This window comes from Medicago truncatula, chromosome 8 (assembly GCF_003473485.1).
Source record: "Medicago truncatula cultivar Jemalong A17 chromosome 8, MtrunA17r5.0-ANR, whole genome shotgun sequence".
NCBI lineage: Eukaryota > Viridiplantae > Streptophyta > Magnoliopsida > Fabales > Fabaceae > Medicago > Medicago truncatula.
Window position 1 is genome coordinate 11,842,394 of NC_053049.1, and position 24,233 is coordinate 11,866,626.

A 24,233-nucleotide genomic window follows, 5' to 3' on the forward strand; every position below is an offset into this window, starting at 1 on the left:
TTCACGTTTAAATTCGTACTACTCCCTCTGTCCCTAATTATAAGACCCTTTTGAGAATTTTTTTTGTCCCTTTTTATAAGACCCCTTTGTTATTTCCAACTACATTAATTATTTCTTTACATACATGCCCCTATTTATTATACATCTTTTTCTTCAATCAGCAATAAGTAGCATATGGAAAACATAAACTAACTCTCTCTCTTAAGGATAAAATTGTAAAAACAATAGTGATTACAAACAACTTTAATACAAATATCCGTTTTCTTAATTCCCATGATTTTAACAAAAGGGTCTTATAATTAGGGACGGAGGGAGTACTAATATAGCATATTAACAACAAACATTTTTCTATAAAGAAAAAATATATTAACGAATGTCTTTAATGTACTAGTTAAAGAAACCAATATGAGAATATTTTGTTATAATTGATGAATTAAATTTTTTAAAAGTTTGAAAATTGTTATTTTCAATGCAAAACGACTGATTTATTTTTCATAGGAAATCTTTGTTATTACGATACGAAAACGAAGACTAAGTATCAATCGTTTGTTGCATCTCCAAATGTCTCCCTTTATTCGGTCACATCCCACTCTTTTTTTTATTTTTTATTTTTTTATATTTCTTACACATAATTTTCGTAAGAAATATCACCACTCTTTTATGACTCGGAGTTTTCTTAAAACACTTGTTAACATGACACATGAAAATTTATAAGGGGAGATACTAAAGGGTTGACGGTTGACTTTGTGCACTCATATTTTCCATTTTTGGTGGTAACAAATAAAATGTTAGGTCCAAAGCAACCATGCATCAAAATAGTGATTAGTCATTATTCATTCATTAATCGAAAGCTTTTTTTTTTTTTTGGTACAATTTTTTCATCTTGTTTCTAATAGTGTAAATATATCACTTGTACCAAAAAAAAAGTATAAATATATCACATGGTAAATCTTCACATCATTAATTGAAAACTTTTAGTTACACTAAATTTTGGTCGAAAATAGTAAATCTTGGTTTACTTTTTCCAACTTTAGTGCATGTACGTAGTTTTTTATTTGATTTCTTTGCAGAGTTTTTATATTATAATTTTTTTGAAGTATCTTGCAAACCATTTCATGATCCAACTAAAGACAATCAGGTCCGTCAAACAAAAACTATACAATATAAGTGATAAGTTGAATATTTTAATTCACCAAAAATAATTTGAATACTTTAGTATCCAATAAATTCAATGATCATATAAAGACAATTCAATACTAATATACTAATCTTTCCTCAAAAAATACTAATATATTCAACCTAAATAAATAGATTTAAATAAATCACCTCAATGGTAGACTCACCCAAACGTGGACTTAAAACTAAGATCAAAGGAATTCTAAGAATTCAAATACCATATTCATTGCATCCATAGCTTCTCTCTCCCCTCCAACACACTCTTTCATATACATCTTTTTTTAGATTCTCATGTGTGCACAAGTTCTTCATCTAACAAGAGTTAGAGAAGCTTGATTCAACTCAAACATGAACAAGGACAATGAAACATATTTGAAACTCTTCTGGGGTGGTTCTAAGCGTCATAAGAGGTGTTTGTTCACAAACAAGGCTAAAGTTACAATAGCTACCACTACTGTGGTTGCTTTGTTTTGTTTAGTAGCCACTTTTTGTGATTTTGCAACATGGAATACTGTGAGTTATTATGCATAATCATAGTTTTCTTTATGCTTGAAAAATGGTTGAATTAGCATGAAAAATTAGCAATGGAATAGTGTGAAATTTGTCTCTAATTTTGTTAGGTGCTAGAGATGTGAAAAATTAGAGTCTAGTTTCATATTTTCTGCTGCTAATTTTCTTTTGTACTTCAACTTTTTATAATAATAGTTATAATTTGCAAACATGTTTTCTGTTTCATATTTTTTCCTCATTAGTTGTGTTATATGCTGATGTATTATCAACACCATGGTAGAAAAATATGTGGTTGAGCTCAAATAAGTAATTTTTAAGGTCGAATCAACCAAGAACACCGTGGTTCAATTTATGACTTAAACTATCTTTAGCAAGATTTTACTTGTCTCTGAGTAGAATTTTGAATTACTCAAATCTCTTTCACCTAAAAATCGGAGAGTTAAGACAAAAATATGCCATGACTCAAAGAAATTGATAAATGATAGAATAGATTCAATTTAATTATATGTTAAGAATGCAATATTGGGAAACAAAATCTTATTCTTGTTCTTATTTTTAGTCTTGATTTGTGCACCCATCTTGTGTAGGAGCTATTGTTTTTAAAATTTAAAATAACAACACTAAACTAAGTGTTTGGTGCCCAATCCTATGCTTCAACATCCCAACACATATTCTCTTTATTGAAAGATTATCAGTCACATTATATAATTTTTTTTCCTTCATTAATTGTTGATTTAGCATTAGAATTACATGAAATCCTTGATCAATGATCATGTCATAATTCTTGACACCATGTTGTAATTATTACCATTATAGAAAATATGTTGTGACATGACTCTAGGACCTAAATTGATCCAATTAATTTGCAAGAAACTAATATTAATTTTTTTTGTTTATTAAAGTACATAATTGCAGGGAATTCCATTCCAAATCAAAACCTTTCATCAATCCAAATAAGCAAAAACCACAAAGAACAAGAATTTCCACTTAGATGCACCAATGGAGAAAAAGAGACACAAACATGTCCAAGAGACTACCCTACAAAACATAACCCAACAAATCAAAATAGCCATACTTGTCCTTCATTCTTTAGATGGATCCATGAAGATTTAAAACCATGGAAAGAAAAAGGGATCACTAGGGAAATGTTGGAGGGTGCAAAAAGAACAGCAAATTTTAAGGTTGTGATTGTGGATGGAAAAATGTATGTGGAGAAGTATAGGAAGTCAATTCAAACAAGAGATGTGTTCACTTTGTGGGGTATTTTGCAATTATTGAGAATGTTTCCTGGCAAGTTACCTGATTTGGAACTTATGTTTGATTGTGAAGATAGGCCTGTTATTCATAAGGGTAATTTTCAAGGTCCAAATGCTTCACCACCTCCTTTGTTTAGATATTGTTCAGATCAATGGAGCTTGGATATTGTCTTCCCAGATTGGTCCTTTTGGGGATGGTAAATGCTAAACTAACTTCTTTTCATCCTTTCTATTTTTAGAATGAGATTAATTGATATGCACCGAAAAACATCGTAAAATTGTTGAGAGCTACATTTATCCTCCTTGATATTTTAAAAAACCGCACCTGTGCGGAAGTATACTTTTGAATCGGAAAAAACTCCGTTTTTGTCCTAGTTCATTCACCCATTTGGAGAAAAAAAAAAGTTTTTTCTTCTATATTTACCCATCTCAAGTACATGTTGGAGGTGTGAAAAGAAACTCTCAATTTTATTTTTTTTTGAGGGAAAAATTATTTTATGTTGGAGGTGCGAAAAGTGTGAACTGACTTTTTGTGTTTATAAATTAGGACGGAGAGGTACATGTTTCCAATAAAATCGTACAAATATTTATATCATACAAATTTAACCTTTATAAAATAGTGTGCAAGTGATGGTGGTGTTTCAACAAACTTATATTATGCATGTTTAAATTGTACACAAAGCACAAAAAAATTGCACATTATATTTTTCCATCTAGCTAGACAACATTTCAACTATTGATAATTTTTACATAAAACAGGGCAGAGACAAATATAAAGCCATGGAAAAATATCCTAAAAGAAATAAAAGAAGGGAACAAAGAGACCAAGTGGAAGGATAGAGTACCTTATGCTTATTGGAAGGGGAACCCTAATGTTGCTGCAACTAGGAAAAACCTTTTGAGATGCAATGCTACATCAAAAGATGATTGGAACACTCGCCTATACATACAGGTATTTTTTTTAATCAATATAATTTTGCACTAACTTTTCCTTGCAATACACATCAAAGGAAGATTAATTCATTGTGTATATATATGTTTGTGTCACAGGACTGGGATAAAGAATCCACTCAAGGTTACAAGAAATCAAGCTTAGGGAACCAATGCACACATAGGTAATATCAATATCCCTTTAGCAAGAGAATTATCAAAATAATATGTGTTTCACCAAAGTTGAATTTCGAGTTTGTCGGAATTCCGATAAACTCAATTCAAGTTTGTTAGAATATAAAATGTGTTCAGGCAAAGTAGAATTTCAATTTCGTCGGAACAAACTTAACTAAATTTTATTAAGTATTGAACAAACTTTTTTTATAAGAGAGATTTTTTCACATACATATGTTTAAATTTTTTATTTTTTTTCATTAATGTAGAGACTTAATTTTATGTGCATTGTTGGCTTGCTACAGGTATAAGATTTATATAGAAGGATGGGCTTGGTCAGTTAGTGAGAAATACATTATGGCATGTGATTCCATGACATTATATGTTAGACCCAATTTCTATGACTTTTTCATTAGAGGCATGGATCCATTACAACACTATTGGCCAATTAGAGATAATAGTAAATGCACTTCTCTTAAATTTGCTGTGGATTGGGGAAACAAACATGCCGATAAGGTCTCTCTCTCACTCCAACAACAAACATGACTTTATTTGATTGTGGACTTGCTAGTTATGAAACACGAATACAGACACGAACACCAAACACGACACGAACACTGATACACTGACACTGTTAATAATTTAAGAAAATCACATAATTCAGTGTAATTATATGTGTTGGTGTTGTGTTGGTGTTGGATACGACACATGTCCGACACAGGTACACGTCTAATCCGAGGAGTGTCCGTGCTTCATAGTTTGCTAGATATAACATTATATAATTGTCATAAGAAATTTAAATTACATTAAATATCTTACATTCCCTAAAATTACATATCAGGCACAAGCAATAGGGGAGGCTGCCAGCAAATTCATACAAGAGGAGTTAGATATGAACAATGTATACAATTACATGTTTCATATACTAAATGAATATGCAAAGCTTTTGAAATTCAAACCAACTATACCTCAAGGAGCTGTGGAGTTTTGTTCAGAAACAATGGCATGTGATGTGAATGGTAATCAAAGGAAATTCATGGAAGAGTCAATGGTGAAGGTTCCTAGTGATTCAAATCCATGCACTATTCCACCTCCATATGATCCTTTAACTTTACAAGAACTTTTAGAGAGAAAAGCTAATTCAACAAGACAGGTAGAAATTTGGGAAGATGAATATTGGCTGAAGAAAAACAATGGACAATAGTATGGCTTAGTTGATATTTGTTTTTCAATAGTTAAAATTTTATTAATAAAGGTCCGAACCCAACATCAAAGTGAAACTCTACCCACCTTCTATGAATGGTTGCAGAGAGCCCACACAATCATATGCTGTAAATGTTTTTTCGTTTTTCATTTTTGTATTTATTTTATAGTTCGTATGCTTTACAAATTTACATGTTTTCGGTAGGTCTTCGAAGAATAACGGTAAAATCATACATTTTGTAATTTATAGGTATCGAAAATTTGAGAGTTAAAACAAAATTTGAGATAATTATAGCGATATATATATATATATATATATATATATATATATATGTGTGTGTGTGTGTGTGTGTGTGTGACAATAGACTCGTATCCACTCCTTTTTATGAAGAAGCATTTTAACAACCTAACACATTTTCATTTGGATCAAAAGATTGAATTTTATTTTTTTACAAAATCAAAGCTCATGGATAAAATTGTAATGTACCTTTATGATTAATGTTCTTTTCTATTTTCTATTTTTTTTGAGAGACTATTTTTTGTGGTCATTATTGCTATTGTTCTTCGCTCTCACACAACGGTTCTCTATCTTTCTTCAACCTCTTCTTCCATTTTCTTCAAATGAAGTGTAGCATTGGTTTTAAAATTCCCATTGCATATATGAAAAAGAGAGAAAGGCTAGCTTGGACAACGTGGAGGGGATACTGGACGGCGACGACGATTGCAAAGCTTCCACCGGCAACTCCAATGGGGATGGATTTCTTTTGTTGCTTACGATTGCCCAAGGAATAAGGTTAAGCTTCCTCCAAGATGAGGTATGTCAATAATTGTAACCTATTCATCAATGTTGCTTAATTTGAAGAAAATGAAATTGATAGAGACAAAGCAAAACAATGACATTGGAAGATTTTATAACCATTGTTGCACTTGATTTGAAAAAATGGAAGAAGTGGTGCATGAGAGAGAATTGGTGAGAGAGAGAGGAAGAACAATAGCAATAATGACCCCACAAGCATAGTTACTAAAAAAAGTAAACAAAAACATTAATTATTAAACGTAAATTACAATTTTATCTTTGAGTTTTGATTTTGTTTCCCCTTCAAAAACCAAAATTTGTGTTTTTAGTTCAAATGAGAATGTGTTGGTTGAAACGACGTGGTGATCAAGGTTTATAATAGGAACTTCTCAACTAATGAAAGGTTAGGTGAAGACTAAGACAATCAAGTTAAAGAAAACTTATTCTTTCTCAAGTCTATTGACTAAGTACGTTGATCTTGAGGATTTCAGACTAAGTCAAAGCTTAGTAAAACTAAACAGTGACACTTAAAACTCATGTTTAGCTTCGCTAACCGCAAAGAGCAATGAGAAAGAAAGCACGCTCGTAGAAGAGCTGCACACCAAGGATCACTATATGCCATGCCATTTGACTAGTAGGAATAATTTTTGCCTATAAGTATTTTTTTTTCTTCTGTACATTGTTAAAAGACACATCAATCAAAACGAAAATATATTTTTGCTATTTATTCATTATTATTTTTCTTTTATATTATTTTTTATAGACATTCCATATTGTAGTAGGAAAAATCCAATCAGTTGTACTTAACGCTCTGCTAGAGTGGTTAAGAAACGTACAACAGAGGAACAAAGTTCCTTCCTCAGTTCTAATCACTTGAAAAAAAAAAGTCTGATCTTCCGACTTAAATAACCAATTCCATTTCTATCCTTTTTTCTATGATCAATTCAATAAAGATTTCCTTCTCAACTGACAACCCCTGGGCTTGTTCATAAGCGATATTCTTTGTATGGCTTTCGGCTCGGCTGCCTTCCTTTAATTTTAGGTTGCCTCATATAGACATAGATGGAGGTATCTTGCTTTTCTTTTTCTAGGAGGCTCCCTGCACATGTTATTCGCAAAGAAAAGGCAATGAGCGGTTATTCACTTAGTAGAGCTATCGATCGCATGTTACTTTCTGAGGGGCTCTGTTGGAGAAAAAGAAGGCCCCCCTTACTCTTCTTTCTTAAAGCTTTACTTTATAAAGCTCGGCGAGAAAGAGTTGGTTAAGAACTATTGACTATAAACCATAGCAGTTACAGTCACTCAATTGAAATGTTTACCTTTGGAATGAAGATTGATGAGCAGAGGTTTGAAGACGCTCGGCCTACAATGCTAGCCCCATATTAATGTTTCCTTCCTTCCATATCAACTTGCTTTCCTGGGTAACTATTCGACATAAGAAACCCCACGATTTTCTTCTTATCTTAAAGTAGCTTTCCTTTCGGGTTTAACCAAAATTCTTCCCTAGGGCTGGTTTGTTTATGCCACTAAGCGTGATAACTTAACCGCAATCATAGTTGACGCATATACCTAATGATTGGGTGGAGATTTGGTCTCTCTCTCTCTCTCTCTCTCTCTCTCTCTCTCTTATGGTCCTAGACAATTGATGCCAATGTTGCTCCCATGTCTCGCAGACTCCCCGATAAGTGGTATAAAAGCTCTTATTCGACTTGGTGGGGGAGCGAGAGTGGATTATGTGTTAGGTCTTATTATAGGAGGTGAGAAATCACACTTGTTGGGGGGAGATTGTTGGGTTACATGTGTGAGTGATTAAGTCCCACATTGTATATGAATGTGTAAAATATTGGATATATAAGAGAGACATACACCTAATGTGTTAAGGTTTTTGATGAAGATATGAAGTCTCATTCTCTTGTGGTCCTAGAGCATTTAACTAGTTGTTTGTCTCACGCACCCCCTAGTTGTCGACCCAACAATAGATATCAAGCCATGGTTCGGCTTGGCAGGGGAGGAGAAGTGGATCTAATGTTGGATCCTGATATCAGAGGTGGGAATTCACACTTGTGGGGGAGATTGTTGTTTCAAATGCAAGTGAGTAAAATGTTGTGTATATATAAGAGAGGTGACCCATATACCTTGTGCCTTAAGGTTTTGGGTGGAGACTCTCTCTCTCTCTCTCTCACACACACTCTCTCTCTTTGTCCTCGATCATTGTCCTCATTGTTTCTCCTGTGACCCATGTTGCTCCCCAACACACAATTGATCGAAGTGTGTAAACAAATGATATGGAGTTTCATTGTTTGCGATTTGCATTTCTTTAATCTTTTGTTGATAGTTGTTGTTCTAACATTGCAAACACAATAGTTTAGATTTATTAAAAAAAAAAAAAAAATCAAGATCTAACATTGAAATCTTGATCATGTGCGTGGTCACACGACCTAATCCAAATCCTTGTAATCCCTGAGTTCACTATTGTAACAATTTTACGTTGAAACCAATCTCGACCATTGATTTTAAATGAAACGGTTTATATTCCGAATACAATTTTATGAAGAAAAACGGTCCCATTCGCCAATTTAAAATTATACAACCGAAATCTATCACTTGATGGGAAACAGATTTCCTGCTGTAACAGGAAGGTGCTGTAAAGCATCTGAGCTGTCCGATCAGAATTGTATGGTCATGATCATTTTCAATTTTAACCGTTCGATCTAAAATAAACGGCTGAGATTGAAAACTGCGTGCATTTGCCACAACATCAAATACGGGTCCCACTTGATGCTGCTGCTTTATTAGTATATCCAATTTTATTCTCTCTACAAATCTGCCGCTGTATTAATGTCCATTCCTCAGCCCTTGATTAATACAACGACAGAGATTTTTGCTCGAGAAGCATGAGGGGCTGCTATAAGTATTCAATAAAACTCAATTTTTGTTTATCCAAAAATTCCTACTTTATGATTATATATATACAAAATTAACAAGTGGTCCAGCTGTAGATCACATCAACAATAAAACTGAATATATTAATATTTCAAATATTAAATAATTAATTTTACAACCTTCCTAGATTTAAGCAAATATATTTAAACAAATAACTCAACTACATGTCAAATTGACCAAAACGTGGACCATATTCATTGTTCCTCTGCTCCATCCCCTAGAACACTGTCTAAGTTTGAGTTTTTCATGTCTGCAACAAGTTCCTTATAGGAGGATTCAACTTGAATCATGAAAAAGACATATCTGAAACACTTCTATGGCGGTTCTAATCAACAGAAGCTGTGTATGTTCTCCAAGAAAGCTAAAGTTACTTGCTTAGTGGCCACTTTTTGTGCTTTTGCTGTCTGGACTGTAAGTGAGTTCTGCATAATATTTTTTTTATTAAGCTTTCTTTTTAAATATCAATATCAACTTTTCATTCATTATTTGATGTTTTAAGCTGTAACACTATTATTATATAACAATCGAAAATTTTAATTATGTTTTTTTTCTTCTTAGTAGAGACTCAATTTAATTATGTTAAGCATGACCAAGGACACTCAAAAATAGAAACTACCCTTTTTAGCTAATTAATTTATTCAATGGTATATCACTCTTTTTTCATTATTTGTTCATTTTAACATTATAATTGCTACCCCTTTATTATTATGTGAACATTTTTGACACCAAGTTAGAACTATTGGCATTTCTTAGCATAAATAAATGTTGTGACATATAATTGATCTATGAAGGAGCTAGTCTAATATTGGATTTTTATGTTATTTTTTGTTTATAGAAAAATGTTGGTATTTTCTTTTTGACCAACAAAATCTAATATTGAAATTATTTTTAAAGTACATATTTGCAGGTGTTTCATTTCCATTCATCCACAAAGACAGACTCCAAAACCAAGAAGATTTTCTTCTTAAATGCATACAAGGAAAATCTTTCAAACAAAAATGTCCAAGAGACAACCCTACAACACATAACCCAACAAATCTCAACAACCATGTTTGTCCCTCATACTTTAGATGGATCCATGAAGATCTTAAACCATGGAGAGAAAAAGGGATCACAAGGAACATGTTGAAAAAGGCAAAAAAGACAGCACATTTCAAGCTTGTGATTGTGGATGGAAAAATGTATGTGGAAAAGTATAGGAAGTCAATTCAAACAAGAGATGTGTTCACTTTGTGGGGTATTTTGCAATTATTGAGATTGTACCCTGGCAAGTTGCCTGATTTGGAACTTATGTTTGATTGTGAAGATAAGCCTGTTGTTCCTTTGGATAAGTTTCAAGGACCAAATGCTTCACCACCACCATTGTTTAGATATTGTTCAGATCAATGGAGCTTGGATATTGTGTTCCCAGATTGGTCCTTTTGGGGATGGTATGTCCTAAACATAACTTCTTTTCTTCCTTTCTATTTATAGAAACATGTTTAAATCACGAGAATTAAGAAAATTGATAGTAGTTTAATATTTTTTATATAATTGGTACTTCCTCCGGTTCTATTTATAAGAGATATTTAGATCAATAAAAATGGATTTATCTAATCCAATTTTTTAACCAGATACATTAACCTTAGTTGACTAAAATAATATCGAATGAAGTATCATATTGCAAATATATATAATTCAGGAGATAGAAATTGAAAAGTCTTATAAGGAGAAAGGTAATTGTAGTCTCTTTTTAGAAAAATCCACACATTTGACAAATGCAGGCCCCATTAGTCATGCAATAATTTGAGCTTTGAATTGTCATTGTCATGTTGTAAGAGTTTAATTCTAGTTAGTTCTCTCTTAAAAAAAATTCTAGGTGGATCAATAGCTACCACTACATTTTTATCAAAGTTAGCCTAGGACCAAAGCTGCTCATGTTAGAGATTTAGGCCTCTAAATTCTAGGTGAAAAAAAGTATAAAAAAATATAATTTCACTAGATCAAAATCTGGCCAAAATGTTTACTAGATCAATAGGTTAAAGTGAGGGACTCATAAGGTCAAACTTTGCAATCAATATAAACTTGATATTCCTCATAAAAAGAAACAAAAATTGATTTTATTTATTTATTTTTTATAAGCTCTGTTAATTTATTTAATAAAACTTGATTTTTATCTTCATTTTTAATTTTTTAACCATTTAAGTAAGGGTGTTACTTGGACACATTTTTATTTGCATTTTACCCATTTAAAAACTCTAGGCCAACCCAACATGTTTAAAGACATAAAACAAATTAATTTTATAGCAAGACCTCTTTTAAAAAAAATAACAACTTATAAAAATAAAAGATAAAGTTTTACTGAGTTCATTGGGGGTCAAGATGGATATTAAACCCTCATCTTGACTAACTAGGCAAGATGAACATCTATAACTAATAAGTCATATTATATATTTATAATTAAATTGAACTTTTTAGGCATTTTTTTATCCATAATTTTGAGGTTTAAAATACTAAAGTTTGAGATATTTTCCCCTTGCCATGCTATTATTCAACACTTCTACTTTTAATATTTTTTACTTAAAACAGGGCAGAGACAAATATAAAGCCATGGAACAATATCCTTAAAGACATAAAAGAAGGGAACAAAAAGACCAAGTGGAAGGATAGAGTACCTTATGCTTATTGGAAGGGGAACCCTTATGTTGCTCCAACTAGGCAAAACCTTCTACAATGCAATGTTACATTAGAAAATGATTGGAACACTCTCATATACATACAGGTTTTTTTTTTTTCATTAATCATGGATGCATTTGGCCTAAAATTAACATCAAAGAAATATAATGTATTGTGTATATTTGATCACAGGACTGGATACAAGAATCCAATCAAGGTTTCAACAAGTCAAACTTAGGGGACCAATGTACTCATAGGTAGGGGATGCAAGGACAATTTTTATGCAAGAGTGACATGATTGAATTTGACTATATAATAACTATATAGATACTGTCCCGTGAGCTTAGCTCACTTGGTAATGGATAATGCATAATATATATAGCGGTCGGGGTTCAAAACTCAGACATCCCACTTATTTACCTGTAGTTACTATAAACTACTTGACGCGTATGTTAGAATTAGTTGAATTTCGTTTATACAAAATTCAACTAATTCTAACAACGACGCCGGTGTATAACTAACTCTTAACTACCATGCATATATATGGGGAAACAGAATGATACATGTGGTTTTGGCATGGCACAGGTACAAGATATACATAGAAGGATGGGCTTGGTCAGTTAGTGAAAAATACATCATGGCATGTGATTCCATGACATTATATGTAAAGTCTAATTACCATGATTTTTTCATCAGAGGCATGGTGCCATTACAACATTATTGGCCTATTAGAAACAATAGTAAATGCACCTCTCTTAAGTTTGCTGTGGAATGGGGAAACAATCACACTCATAAGGTACTAAAACCTTCATTTTACCTATGATTTTATTTTACTCTTAAGTTTGCCATAATTTTTTTTTTGTTACATTTTTTCTCACATTTCCTTAAATCATCTAACAGGCACAGTCAATAGGGGAGGCAGGTAGCAAATTCATACAAGAGGACTTAGACATGAAAAATGTATACAATTACATGTTTCATCTACTAAATGAATATGCAAAGCTTTTGAAGTTCAAACCAACTATACCTAGAGGAGCTGTGGAAATTTGTCCTGAAAAATTAATGGCATGTGATGTAATAGGTGGTAACAAAATGAGGTTTATGGAAGAGTCAATGGTGAAGGTTCCTAGTGATTCAAATCCATGTACTATTCCTCCTCCATATGAACCTTTAGCTTTAGAAGAATTTTTAGGGAGAAAAGCAAATTCAGTAATGCAGGTAGAAATTTGGGAAGATGAATATTGGCAGAGTAAAAACAAGGGACAATAGTTTTGGATTAGTTGTTCCTTTTTTTAATAGGAATTCACATTCTTGTTTTTGTAGTTCCTTTTTGATCCTAAAGGATGATAAATGTATATGCAATTGCTCAAAGCTTTTATGATATGTTTTATAGCGATGATGATACGCAGGACCCTTAAATTATTCTTTCTTATTGGTGCATCAAACATTGAATTTAAACACGATATGATCATTTTATCATATCCTGTCTGGTCACACCGAACATGCCATTAATGTTTTGGTTTAGGAAGGAAATCAAATCGATTTCAACTGTTACGAACATTTGGCAAAACTAAACTAGACCATTATAAAAGTTGAGTGCTCCGATTTTGTTATTTTGAACCGAATCGGAACCGTTTTTGTTAAGAATCATGGAATCGAAGGGAAAAATATTATAGATGTAAATAAGATAGAGAGCATATATGTGTATTCATGTGAAAAATACTCGTAGAAACTCATAGTAGAATGACTAGATTGATAAAAGCATGAGAAATGAGTACATGTATGGTTGACCTCAATTATACTAACCAGTGCGATTAACTAACTAACTAGAGTGAGTAAAGAACTTTAACTCACTAACTAACTCAATTTATATTCTAACTATTTTAACAATTTTTACAAAAAACAAAACTGTATGTTTTCGAACTGAATTGATTTGTTGTGTAATGAACCGTAAAATTTATGTTAAGATAAAACATCTCCGAAAAAATACACCAAGATAATTTTTTTTCCTTTTTAAAGATCAAACGATAATATATTAAAATAAAATAATCAAAACATAAAACTTAAAATCACTTTACCAACATCTTCACTCATAAACATTTTAGAGATTGAACCAAAGACAAAAATTAAACAATTTACATTTTCTTTCCGTATGATACCAACTCTATGAATTGAACCGCATAAAAAATTGAAATAACTATTATTTGTCAAAAAGAAAAAAAAAAAACATATATATCAACAATTTTTTTTTTTTTTTTTTTTTTTATATATATCAACAACTTATATTGTAACCTTTGAAGCCTTTCAAAACAACCGTTTATGTATTAAACATGACAAATATTTATATGAAAATGGTTTTTTGAATTAAAAATTGACTCAAACAAATTTTCCGATACCAGTTTCCATGCAATAGAACAACTACACAACTTTTGACTTCAGGATCAAGGTACTCACCATAACCTTATTATAATTTTAATTTATGTTAGTTTTGCTTAATGATCATCTATGCATGTGATTCTGACCTTATGACTGATGATGTTATCTGAATTTAGGCTACACCCCAATTTGCTATTTCCACCTCACTCTAACAATTATCATATGATCAATTATAATTTTTAGTTTTGATCAATGGTTTATGTCCAATTTTGATTATTTTTGCAGTCTTCTGTAGTGGGCCATGAGTGAATTATCATTTTTGTCAAAGGTTTAAAGAAAATCTTAATTTGATGTATGGTGTGTGTCAAATTTATTTGGTTTGATGTTGAAGTTCAATTTTACATACTGAAACTAACTTGGATCGAATTTTATGAGCATATCTACCGACATAAACACTCGTGAAACTGTATGGGAGAACTTATGGAAACAATTTATGACATATCCATAGGCTGTTTTCAGCTTATTTCTGTAAGCTCTTGAAGATAGCTTATGAAAACAGATTATAAATTATATGGAAACAGTTTTCTTTTATTTTATATTTGTTTAGAGAAATATCTTGTACATAAGCACTTATATGATAAGCGTTTATGCTACGATAATGTTTCTTTTAGGTGATGTTTTTGGGACTTAATCCGTTTGATGAATAACTTGCACCTTTGTTTTGCTTTTCATTTATCCAGTTTTTTTCTAGATATATTTGGACAGCTTTTGGATTCTATTTTTTCATTTTGTCATCGTCATTTTTTTGCTAGCAGCGCCTCAATGGAAGTTAATGCGATGGAAGCACACGACGGAGAAGAGATTCATAATTGTTTGATAGAGCTGGTGAACTTATCGTTCCCTACCTTTTGTTGTCTTTTTCATTATTGTTTCCAATGCAGCATCAATACCAACTATGTTGATATTGCATTGCAGAGAAGTAATCCCAAAAGGCGAAGGGATAAGGTTTACATTGGCTGTGGAGCAGGATTTGGCGGTGACAGGCCTTTGGCTGCTCTTAAGTTGCTACAAAGAGTCAAAGAACTAAATTATCTGGTCCTTGAATGCCTGGCGGAGCGTACTCTAGCCGAACGCTATCAAATCATGTTGTCTGGTGGTGATGGTTATGATTCTCAGAGTAGGTGTTTAATATTCAAACTAATTCATTTTTTCTTTTAAATTCAATAGGTTTTCGATTCTTCAATGTAATATTCATTCCTTTCCAAATGCTTAAACGCAATAACAGCGTAGCAGAATTTTAACAAACTACTATTGATCTGTGATACACGATTTAGTACAAAGTTTTGTCAAATAGCGACAGTAGCAGTGTTATAACACTGTAATGTAACGGAATTTGAACAAACCACTATTTTCCACTAATCGCGATTGACAACACTGATTTTATTTTCTTTCTATCGCATACTCGGTTTTAGCCTTGCAGGCAAGACCTGTTGTTACCGACATGTCATGCACTTTTCTCATAAGTTTTTGATTGTTGTTAAATTTTATATGCAGTTTCTAGCTGGATGAATATGCTGCTACCACTGGCTTTGGAAAGAGGAACTTGCATAATTACCAATATGGGTGCTAGTAAGAATTTTTTAATGCTGCATTTGATGGATCATGTAACAACTGTTGATCATCAAAAGATATTATAAGTTCAGTGACACGTTTTGTAATGAATTTGGTTTAAATTTGTTGGACTATATGGTTTCTTGTAATTGTTTTTCTAACTTGATTCATTCTTTGTTTCTAAAAGTGGATCCTCTGGGTGCTCAACAAAAGGTCTTGGAAATAGCTACCACACTAGGGCTTGATGTTTCTGTCGCTGTTTCTCATGAGGTGTCTGTTACAAATTTAGGTACTTAGATTTCCTTGCGAACTTTCCTTTGGTTAAAAAGCAATGTGTTAGTCTCACTATATGAGATATGACCTGAAAATGAGTTCATAAGTGGCAGGCATCCTCACCTTACAAGATGATTTTCTCGGGTCGAACCTAATTTTCAGACAATGTTTAAATTGTTATGGGGAGGGGGGTTTATACAAACTAATTTCATATTTTTTTTTACTTGCCTCTGAAATTTGTTTTCACTTTCTGTTACAAAGGCCTTTTTCTTTTTGGTAATTTTAACTCTTTGGAAGGTGCTTCTCTTAAATTGCTAATGTGTACTTTGGTTGTACTATCCTGCCTGTCACGTTATCATATATTTATTTATCAATGAAAGAAAATAAAATTGGAAATGTTCCTATTATTCTCCATGCTAAGTTCTACTACTTATATATACATATGCTACTTTTCAGGTTCAGGATTTTCGCCTACACACAAATATATCATGGAGGGTGTAAGAATCTATTTTTATGTCTCTAGTAATTTTCCTTCAGTTGTCAAATTTTAGGGCTACATTCTGATTTATCGAATCAAGTTAATTGATATTATGGATCACTTTGTCCTCCTTTGTTTATCTGTCAATAAAACTATGCAGAATCTGATAAAATTTTGTTATTCATGTATGCTTTCTCAACTTTACTTTTTTGTTAAGATGGATATGAAATTTGGCTGTAATATGCGAAGGGTATCAGCACCTACTTGGGAGCTTCTCCTATTGTTCACTGTCTTGAAAAGTACCAACCAAATGTGATAATTACATCAAGAATTGCAGATGCTGCTTTATTCTTAGCACCTATGGTATGATATCTGATCTGTTCTTTACTTCATATTTCCCATCTTTTGCTTGCGTTTTAAGTAACAGAGCTGAGTTTTCATATGTATAATATCAAGATTTTCTTTCAAATAACTTGAGACATATTCTGTGGAGCATGCTAAATATCTTTGACCACAATACTATTAAGCAAAATATATTTTTCAAAAAAACTACTAAGCGAAATATAGGATCATAAGAGCTGCAATGTTTACTTTAGTTCTCTGTAGCTAGGTTATCTGTTGGATAAAATTCTGAATGATTAGGTTGATATACATGTAGGTTTATGAACTAGGTTGGAACTGGGATGAGTTAGAGCATCTAGCTCAAGGATCTTTGGCTGGTCATCTTCTAGAATGTGGTTGCCAACTCACAGGGGGATATTTCATGCATCCAGGTCTGCTGATATTGCATATAGTTTGAGATGTAATCTAAGCTCTGAAGCACGGACACAGATATTAGACACGACACTGACACGTTGACACCAATAATAATTTGAGAAAATGTTATAATTGAATGTAACCAGGTGTGTCGGAGTTAGACACTAACACATGTCGGACAACGGACACGCCATCAATTTGAAGTTTCGGTGCTACATAGAATATAAGTCATGTGCTGTGTGAATGGGATGACACTTTAACATCTGTCTTGTTTATTTTAGGTGAAAAATACCGAGATATGTCCTTCCAGCAACTACTGGATTTATCACTTCCTTATGCTGAAATCAGTTTCGATGGACAAGTGTCCGTGGCAAAGGCTGAAGGTAGTGGGGGAGTTTTAGATTTCAATACATGTGCCGAACAATTACTCTATGAGATTGGAGACCCCAGTGCTTACGTGACTCCTGATGTAGTAAGTTAGATTGTTTGTTATGAAGCACCAAATATCAATGATTTATGACTAAAGGGTAAAATATACAAAAATAGAACTCTTATCGTGTTCTATTACAGGTCATTGACTTCCAGGATGTGTCCTTCCTTCCATTATCAAGTTGTAGAGTTCTCTGTTCGGGTGCAAAACCATCTACTATATCAGTTCCAGATAAACTTCTGCAGTTGGTTCCAAAGGTACATTTCTTATTCTCTTGAGAATGAAAGTATTCACTTTTGCTATGAAGCACTTACACAGACACTGTCATGACATTGACTCAATTGATAATTTAAGAAAGTGAAATAATTGAATGGCACGACATGTGTCGTTGTCGTGTTGTACAACATGTTGGACACTGGACATGCATTCAAATCAGAATTGTCGGTGCTACATTGCTTTTGGTATTTTTCCTACATTGCATTTATTTTTAAGATTGATATTTAGAGTATATCATTTTGTTCATTTGCTCTGATTGTTTCTTACAGGATTGTGGATGGAAAGGATGGGGAGAGATATCTTATGGAGGCTACAAATGCGTTGAACGTGCTAAAGCAGCTGAATATCTAGTAAGCTTATAGCAACCATTATATATCCATGTTCATGCTTCGTTATTATTTTTAAATTTATTTGATTCAACTGCTTGATAAGAGATACTACTATACGTATCCAGCTTACACCAATTAATAATATATTATTCATTTGCTTTATTAGGTTAGATCATGGATGGAAGAAATATTTCCCGGTCTTCATGACCATATAGTTTCTTATATAATTGGGTATGATAGCCTCAAAGCTGCTAGCAGCAACGGAAATGCCTCACGACAGACGACTACTGAAGATATTAGGTTACGCATGGATGGACTTTTTGAGCAGAGGGATCACGCTGTACAATTTACTAGAGAATTTACAGCGTTGTATACAAATGGACCCGCCGGTGGTGGCGGTATCAGGTCAATGTCCCTCTAAATTTAGTATTTTTAGTGTTTGCTTAAAATTTTAATGGCCAGTTTTTATATTTGATCTGTGTTGAATTGGTAATCGATGTTCTTTCAATTTGATAATTGTCGATAACCATATACTCTAGGGTTAGATATGTTTTATATACTCTAGGGTTATATATGTTTTTGGTCCCTACAAAACACCCATCGTAAAAGTTTTTTTCCATACAAATTTTTTCTCCTAAGTTTGGTTCTCAACTTATTTCACGTTTCGAGAATTGGTCCCTACTGTTTTTTTCTGCTAACTGAACAGACGAAAACCCATATCAGTGCCGACCACATGAACTTTTTTAAATGGTGTGTCTTGTGACATTTGAGTTAAGATTTTAATATTATTTAAAATAGTAAACTTGTTTTACGATTACTTTACGTTTTAAACCAATTAATTAAAATAATAAAAGAAAGTCTTAACTCGTGGACACCACACCATTTAAAAATTTCGTGTGACTATCAACTTGGATTTTTCCGTTTATTCAGTCAGCAGAAAAATGGCAGGAATCAGTTTACGAAACATGATAACAGTTCTTGAAGATTTCAATTCAATTGTTATTGTAAATAAACATGATAACAGTTCTTTTGGAAACTGCAATTGCAAAAGATGTTGCTGTAAAATATTGAAACTGGGTTGTTGAACTTTGCATAGAAAGTTAAGTTTTTATTGATTTCTTCTTCGTTGCAAAAGATGTGTTACTCCCGCATTCTGTTGTTGACATCGTTTTGTTTTGAATGCAGTACTGGATATAAGAAAGAGATTCTTCTAGAAAAACATTTGGTACTCTCTTTTTCTCCTTCCTCTCTTGGCCTTACATTTGAGCATATGCATGCATTAGGACTATACCACCTGGATCAAATAATTTAGTCCATCGAGCTCTTCCAAATTTTCAGTAAAACAATTTAGAGCTAAATCTGTTTTATTGGTATAGTACTTGGTGTTTGTTGTTCCATCAACATTATAATAATGATTACTTGGAACATAATGAGCCATAGTGCTTGGTTGCAGTGAAATGATCTATGTAGCACTGACACTTCAGATTGAAGGCATCTCCAGCATGTGTCAGTGTCCAATAGTGACACGACACTGCCATATGTGATTACATTAAAAAAAAAATTTCTAAAATTTTTACCAATGTCGACGTGTCAATGTCGTGCTGGTGTCCGTGTATGTCAGTGCTTCATGGGAAATGATCTTCCGAACTGCTGCAATCGGATAATTAACTTAAACAATCAACGAAACATGTGGTTTCATGACATACACAGTTTGTTTATGTTGTTGTACTAGTGATCTTACTGTCGGTTTCATAACCATGCTATTAGATTCATCATAGCTAGGTTCTTCTTCAGGTTAGGCGTGAAGATGTTTTCTGGCGAATTGGGTTGAAGAGGAACACAAAAAGCCAGTCAAATAAAGTACTTGATCATGAATACAATCTGAAGAACATATCAACATTGCAACCAAAGTCACAAGCCGAAACCGATGAATCCTCCTCAGAATTTGTTTCACCTGGTAGAAGTTACACACCTGCTCCATTAGGTCAGAAGATTCCGCTTTACAATGTAGCACATAGCAGAGCTGGAGATAAAGGAAATGATATCAATTTTTCTCTCATCCCACATTTTCCACCTGACATCAAGAGGTTGAAACAGATTATCACATCTCAATGGGTAAAATCAGTGGTTTCACCTCTCCTGGATTTGTCTCCTTCTCTTGATTTAGATGCAAGAAATCAAAGAGATAAATGGATAAGTGAAAATGTTAAAGTGGAAATATATGAAGTTAAGGGAATCCAATCGTTGAATATTGTAGTCCGGAATGTCTTAGATGGCGGTGTAAACTGTTCGCGAAGAATTGACCGGCATGGAAAGACCATTTCAGATCTCATATTGTGCCAACAAGTTGAGTTGCCTCCTTGATTATACCAATGTTTTAATGAGTTTCAGCTTTTGCCATGGTGTTTATTATGGCTAAAGTTTTACTGAAAAAATATAAATCTTTGGAACACCTATAAACTTTCATATTATAGTCAATGTGGCAGAATAATCCATTGTGTTCTTTAGTATCTACAGACTAATAATAACAGTATCATCTAATATAGTTGTAATATATGAAATCTAGGTTTCATAAAAATAATAATATTAAATCCAGTCACAATATATTCATCAATTGATTACTTTATAATATATTTAGTATGCAATTCTCCAGTCTCAAGTTGGTCAAAGAAAGTAACATGTTTAGTCTAATATTTGAACCAAATACATCAACTTATGCTTATATTTAAGACCGAAGTATATTTTACATGGGAACGGGCGTTATCTTTCAAATCTAATTTGGGAGTGACTATACACACAATCCATGTTTCCAAAAAACTACACATGATTCTAGAGGTGTCGCAAACTAGTGAAATTTAATCGCATATCAAATGAAGTTCACGAGATGCCAACTTAATGATAAGAGCTTAACTTTATAACTTCAAAGAATATATATAATCTAAAGCTCTTGGAGAGGATAATTATAAAATGATCAGTAATGTCACTTTAATAAATTAATATAATTTTCCCCTTAACCCATTTGGGTTGCCCTAGTGGTATAGGCTTGGGACTTGGGAGTGTGCTCCTCCTCAAGGTCTCAGGTTCGATTCACTCTAGTGTCAATTTGGGTGGGCTAATTTAGCTTCTTCAAAAAAATAAATATAATTTTCCCCTTCTTTTTTATTGTAAAAAATGGCATATCAAATGAGATGGATCAATCATTACATTTATTTTTTAAAGGACAATAAACACCAAACAACTTTTTCCATAACACTAGTATTTCTTTTTTCAAAGACATGTTTTCTTCGATTTATTATAGCGGGCAGTCAATACATAATTTTTCCTTGTCAAGTAGTCTAAGTTTAAAATTCACCCCTTAAGATGAATAAGTGAGGAACTTCAAGATTAAATTTTGATCTTTGCATAATGCGATGTATGTAACAACTAAACTATATTCACATAAATGTATTATTACGTTTACCAATTTTTGATATCACATTTTTATTCTCTTTTAATTATCTGCTAACTAATTACATTTACCAATCTTCAAGAACCCTTTAAATTAGGAGCCACAAAGCCAGAGAGGAAGAACTATTTTCTTACTCAAGATTGAAGTTTAGAGTCTCTCTAGTTTCATCTGTTTATAGAATTACCCAAACAAAAACATGTTAAAATATTATATCTCTTAAATTATCAAATTCAATAAAGGATGGTTCTTTTCATAAAAAATAAACATGTATAATAAATTTGGACTCTGCCACAATGACAAAATATTAACTCAAAAACAATCTTTTATGACATGTCAAATATAAAATCAAGCTAGAACTACTTACATTATTTCTTTTACTAAAAATAGAAAATGACAAAAAGTAAACAGATGTAAAATTAGTTATTTTTGTTACATACATCCAAAAATAACCTCTCATTGGAATGGTCAAAAAACAAACCTGTTTTTACTCCAAGCAAATAAATTATATCCACAAATCACAACAAAAAATTTCCATTTTTGCTTAACATAATTTTTGGCTCTCCACTCACTTCTCTCAACCATTTACTTAATGGTATCTTAATCCATTATATGTTAATATAATTAAGTTACTTTTTGCTTAAACAAATACAAGACTTTGTTTCTAATCCCCATTTGTCTGAGGTTTGCACTCTCATTGAATTTCTTATCTTTGATCCTCAGACATTCAAAGACAAAAAAATTACAAAACAACACACACACACACAAGAAACAAATATATCTTGTGAGTAAAACTAAATAAGGGGAAATAAACATGTCTTTCACTGGAACTCTTGATAAATGCAAGGCTTGTGACAAGACTGTTTATGTGGTTGATTTGTTAACTCTTGAAAATATTCCATACCATAAAAGCTGCTTCAAATGTAGTCATTGCAAGGGAAATCTTACGGTATTTTTATTATTATTTTTGCTTGTTTTATATCTTGTCCTTAAATTCTTCATAGGCTCCTTTTAATTATTTATATACATAATGAAATGAAACAAATTTATTTTGTGACAAGCATGTACCTATTTGCAGCATCTTAGGTGCCATTTCTTTTATTTTATATGATTTTATGAATAATTATTAACTCAATTTTAAAACTAGTTGTATTTTTTGAAGATTCAATTTATTTTTGGTTACATTTTAAAGCTTTCTAAATGAGATACCAATGGCATTATTGAATATTGGTGCAGATGAGTACATACTCCTCCATGGATGGAATTCTCTATTGCAAAACACATTTTGAACAGCTTTTCAAGGAATCTGGCAATTTTAGCAAGAACTTTGGTATGATCAAATCCTTCATTTTTTTTCATTTTTTGTCTTTCATTATTCAATCTCAAAATACAAATTAATACACATATATCATTTTTTGTTCATTTTGGCTAACATGCTATGTTAAATATTGCAGCAAAGTCTTCTGACAAAGCAAATGAGCTGGTATGTTCCATATCTTATCTTTATCTATAAGCAATTTGAGTGTTCCATTACTTGAATTTTTATTGTATACAATACAAGAAAAAAAGTCGAATCAGCGATGAAAATTAGGGACCAAAAAGATATGAAATTCGTCTCTAATATCGCCATAAAATATTAGAGATGAATTTCATCAAATTATTATTATTTTGATAAGCATCAATTTTTTTCCTTTCTAGTAGTGATATAAATGTATATATATGTATGCATCTATGTATGGATACACAATATCAATTTCTATGTATTTTAGTGCTCCTTCTAATATGTCAAATGTATTGATCTTTTACAGAATAGGACACCAAGTAGACTATCTTCCATGTTCAGTGGTACCCTGGACAAATGTGCGACTTGCTCTAAAACTGTCTATCCGCTGGAAAAGGTTTGTCGCGATTCTTGATTTTGAGGAAAATTGTTGTTTTTGTTATGATCCTTGATTTTGCGGAAAATTGTTTCTTATAAAAATTTGGTTGTTAACTAATTTCATATTACTTGGACCAAGAATTTGATTTTAAAAAGCAATCGTACATTTTGTTGGATATGGTTCATAGTTTATCGATAAACGTAGTATTTAAACACAAGTTGTAATACAGGCGCATTAGGCCAAAACCCGTGACCAAAAGTTGTAATACATTTTTTTGGTTTTATTAAACAGGTGACATTGGAAGGAGAAATCTACCACAAGACATGCTTTAGGTGTGCTCATGCAGGGTGCCCTCTCACACATTCAAACTATGCTGCTCTTGATGGTGTCCTATACTGCAGGGTTCATTTTGCACAACTTTTCATGGAGAAAGGTAACTACAGTCATGTACTCAAATCTGCACACAAGAGGAATGGTTCTTCTTCTGAATCAGTTGAAGTTGTTGAAGAGCCTTCACAATCAGCAGAAGCACCTCAAGATCATCCAGAAGAAACCTCTTGAATGAAACAGTAACAAAAAAATATGAAAAATTCCTTCCTCCCTTTGTTTTGGAGCAAGGGTTTTTTTAGTTGAATTTTACTGTCCAAAATATTTGTTCAAAAGTTATTTTTTGGGTTTAATTTGTAAGCTATATAACATGAGAGGTTTGTTTATTTGTTCAAAATTTCAAACCAAA

General features: G+C 32.3%; 4 protein-coding genes across 9 annotated transcripts; all 4 read left to right on the plus strand.

Moving 5' to 3' along the window:
- Positions 1–1,326: 1,326 nt before the first annotated feature.
- LOC25500923 (O-glucosyltransferase rumi homolog) lies at positions 1,327–5,448 on the plus strand. The gene is made up of 6 exons (XM_013589425.3): positions 1,327–1,689; positions 2,589–3,139; positions 3,702–3,894; positions 3,993–4,057; positions 4,352–4,562; positions 4,888–5,448. The coding sequence occupies exons 1-6, from the start codon at positions 1,525–1,527 to the stop codon at positions 5,248–5,250; spliced, it is 1,548 nt and encodes a 515-aa protein (XP_013444879.1). The 5' UTR covers positions 1,327–1,524; the 3' UTR covers positions 5,251–5,448.
- A 3,687-nt stretch (positions 5,449–9,135) lies between these two features.
- On the plus strand, positions 9,136–13,065 carry LOC25500925 (protein O-glucosyltransferase 1). 4 transcript variants are annotated; one of them, XM_039829433.1, is made up of 6 exons: positions 9,136–9,403; positions 9,896–10,418; positions 11,557–11,749; positions 11,836–11,900; positions 12,229–12,439; positions 12,544–13,065. In XM_039829433.1, the coding sequence occupies exons 1-6, from the start codon at positions 9,277–9,279 to the stop codon at positions 12,910–12,912; spliced, it is 1,488 nt and encodes a 495-aa protein (XP_039685367.1). In that variant the 5' UTR covers positions 9,136–9,276; the 3' UTR covers positions 12,913–13,065. The 4 variants fall into 4 exon arrangements, with proteins under 4 accessions (XP_039685367.1, XP_013444881.1, XP_024628459.1 ...); XM_013589427.3 differs by having other exon boundaries at positions 9,137–9,399; positions 9,883–10,418; XM_024772691.2 differs by having other exon boundaries at positions 9,264–9,403; positions 9,883–10,418.
- An 867-nt stretch (positions 13,066–13,932) lies between these two features.
- On the plus strand, positions 13,933–20,786 carry LOC25500926 (uncharacterized). Of its 3 annotated transcripts, none has more exons than XM_013589430.3 (14): positions 13,933–14,089; positions 14,835–14,904; positions 14,995–15,196; positions 15,574–15,648; positions 15,818–15,919; positions 16,360–16,400; positions 16,631–16,744; positions 17,040–17,154; positions 17,419–17,609; positions 17,708–17,824; positions 18,113–18,193; positions 18,339–18,577; positions 19,358–19,397; positions 19,967–20,786. In XM_013589430.3, the coding sequence occupies exons 2-14, from the start codon at positions 14,842–14,844 to the stop codon at positions 20,534–20,536; spliced, it is 1,950 nt and encodes a 649-aa protein (XP_013444884.1). In that variant the 5' UTR covers positions 13,933–14,089; positions 14,835–14,841; the 3' UTR covers positions 20,537–20,786. The 3 variants fall into 3 exon arrangements, with proteins under 3 accessions (XP_013444884.1, XP_024628456.1, XP_024628458.1); XM_024772688.2 differs by having other exon boundaries at positions 13,950–14,089; positions 14,832–14,904; XM_024772690.2 differs by lacking the exons at positions 13,933–14,089; positions 14,835–14,904; positions 14,995–15,196 and having other exon boundaries at positions 15,593–15,716.
- Positions 20,787–22,297: 1,511 nt separating this feature from the next.
- Positions 22,298–24,233, plus strand: LOC25500927 (LIM domain-containing protein PLIM2c). Its single transcript, XM_039829603.1, is given in 5 exon segments — positions 22,298–22,566; positions 22,854–22,947; positions 23,072–23,100; positions 23,426–23,605; positions 23,789–24,233. Coding segments are annotated over 5 exon segments (708 nt in total). The 5' UTR covers positions 22,298–22,431; the 3' UTR covers positions 24,059–24,233.

Bases quoted from the DNA above. Each gene is read 5' to 3' on its own strand.
- LOC25500923 (XM_013589425.3), top strand. From the start codon at position 1,525: ATGAACAAGGACAATGAAACATATTTGAAACTCTTCTGGGGTGGTTCT. The intron at 3,140-3,701 runs GTAAATGCTAAA...TACATAAAACAG, and splicing joins GATTGGTCCTTTTGGGGATG to GGCAGAGACAAATATAAAGC. The intron at 4,058-4,351 runs GTAATATCAATA...GGCTTGCTACAG, and splicing joins GGGAACCAATGCACACATAG to GTATAAGATTTATATAGAAG.
- LOC25500925 (XM_013589427.3), top strand. From the start codon at position 9,277: ATGAAAAAGACATATCTGAAACACTTCTATGGCGGTTCTAATCAACAG. The intron at 11,750-11,835 runs GTTTTTTTTTTT...ATTTGATCACAG, and splicing joins ACACTCTCATATACATACAG to GACTGGATACAAGAATCCAA. The intron at 12,440-12,543 runs GTACTAAAACCT...ATCATCTAACAG, and splicing joins GAAACAATCACACTCATAAG to GCACAGTCAATAGGGGAGGC.
- LOC25500926 (XM_013589430.3), top strand. From the start codon at position 14,842: ATGGAAGTTAATGCGATGGAAGCACACGACGGAGAAGAGATTCATAAT. The intron at 17,155-17,418 runs GTCTGCTGATAT...TGTTTATTTTAG, and splicing joins GGGATATTTCATGCATCCAG to GTGAAAAATACCGAGATATG. The intron at 17,610-17,707 runs GTAAGTTAGATT...GTTCTATTACAG, and splicing joins CTTACGTGACTCCTGATGTA to GTCATTGACTTCCAGGATGT.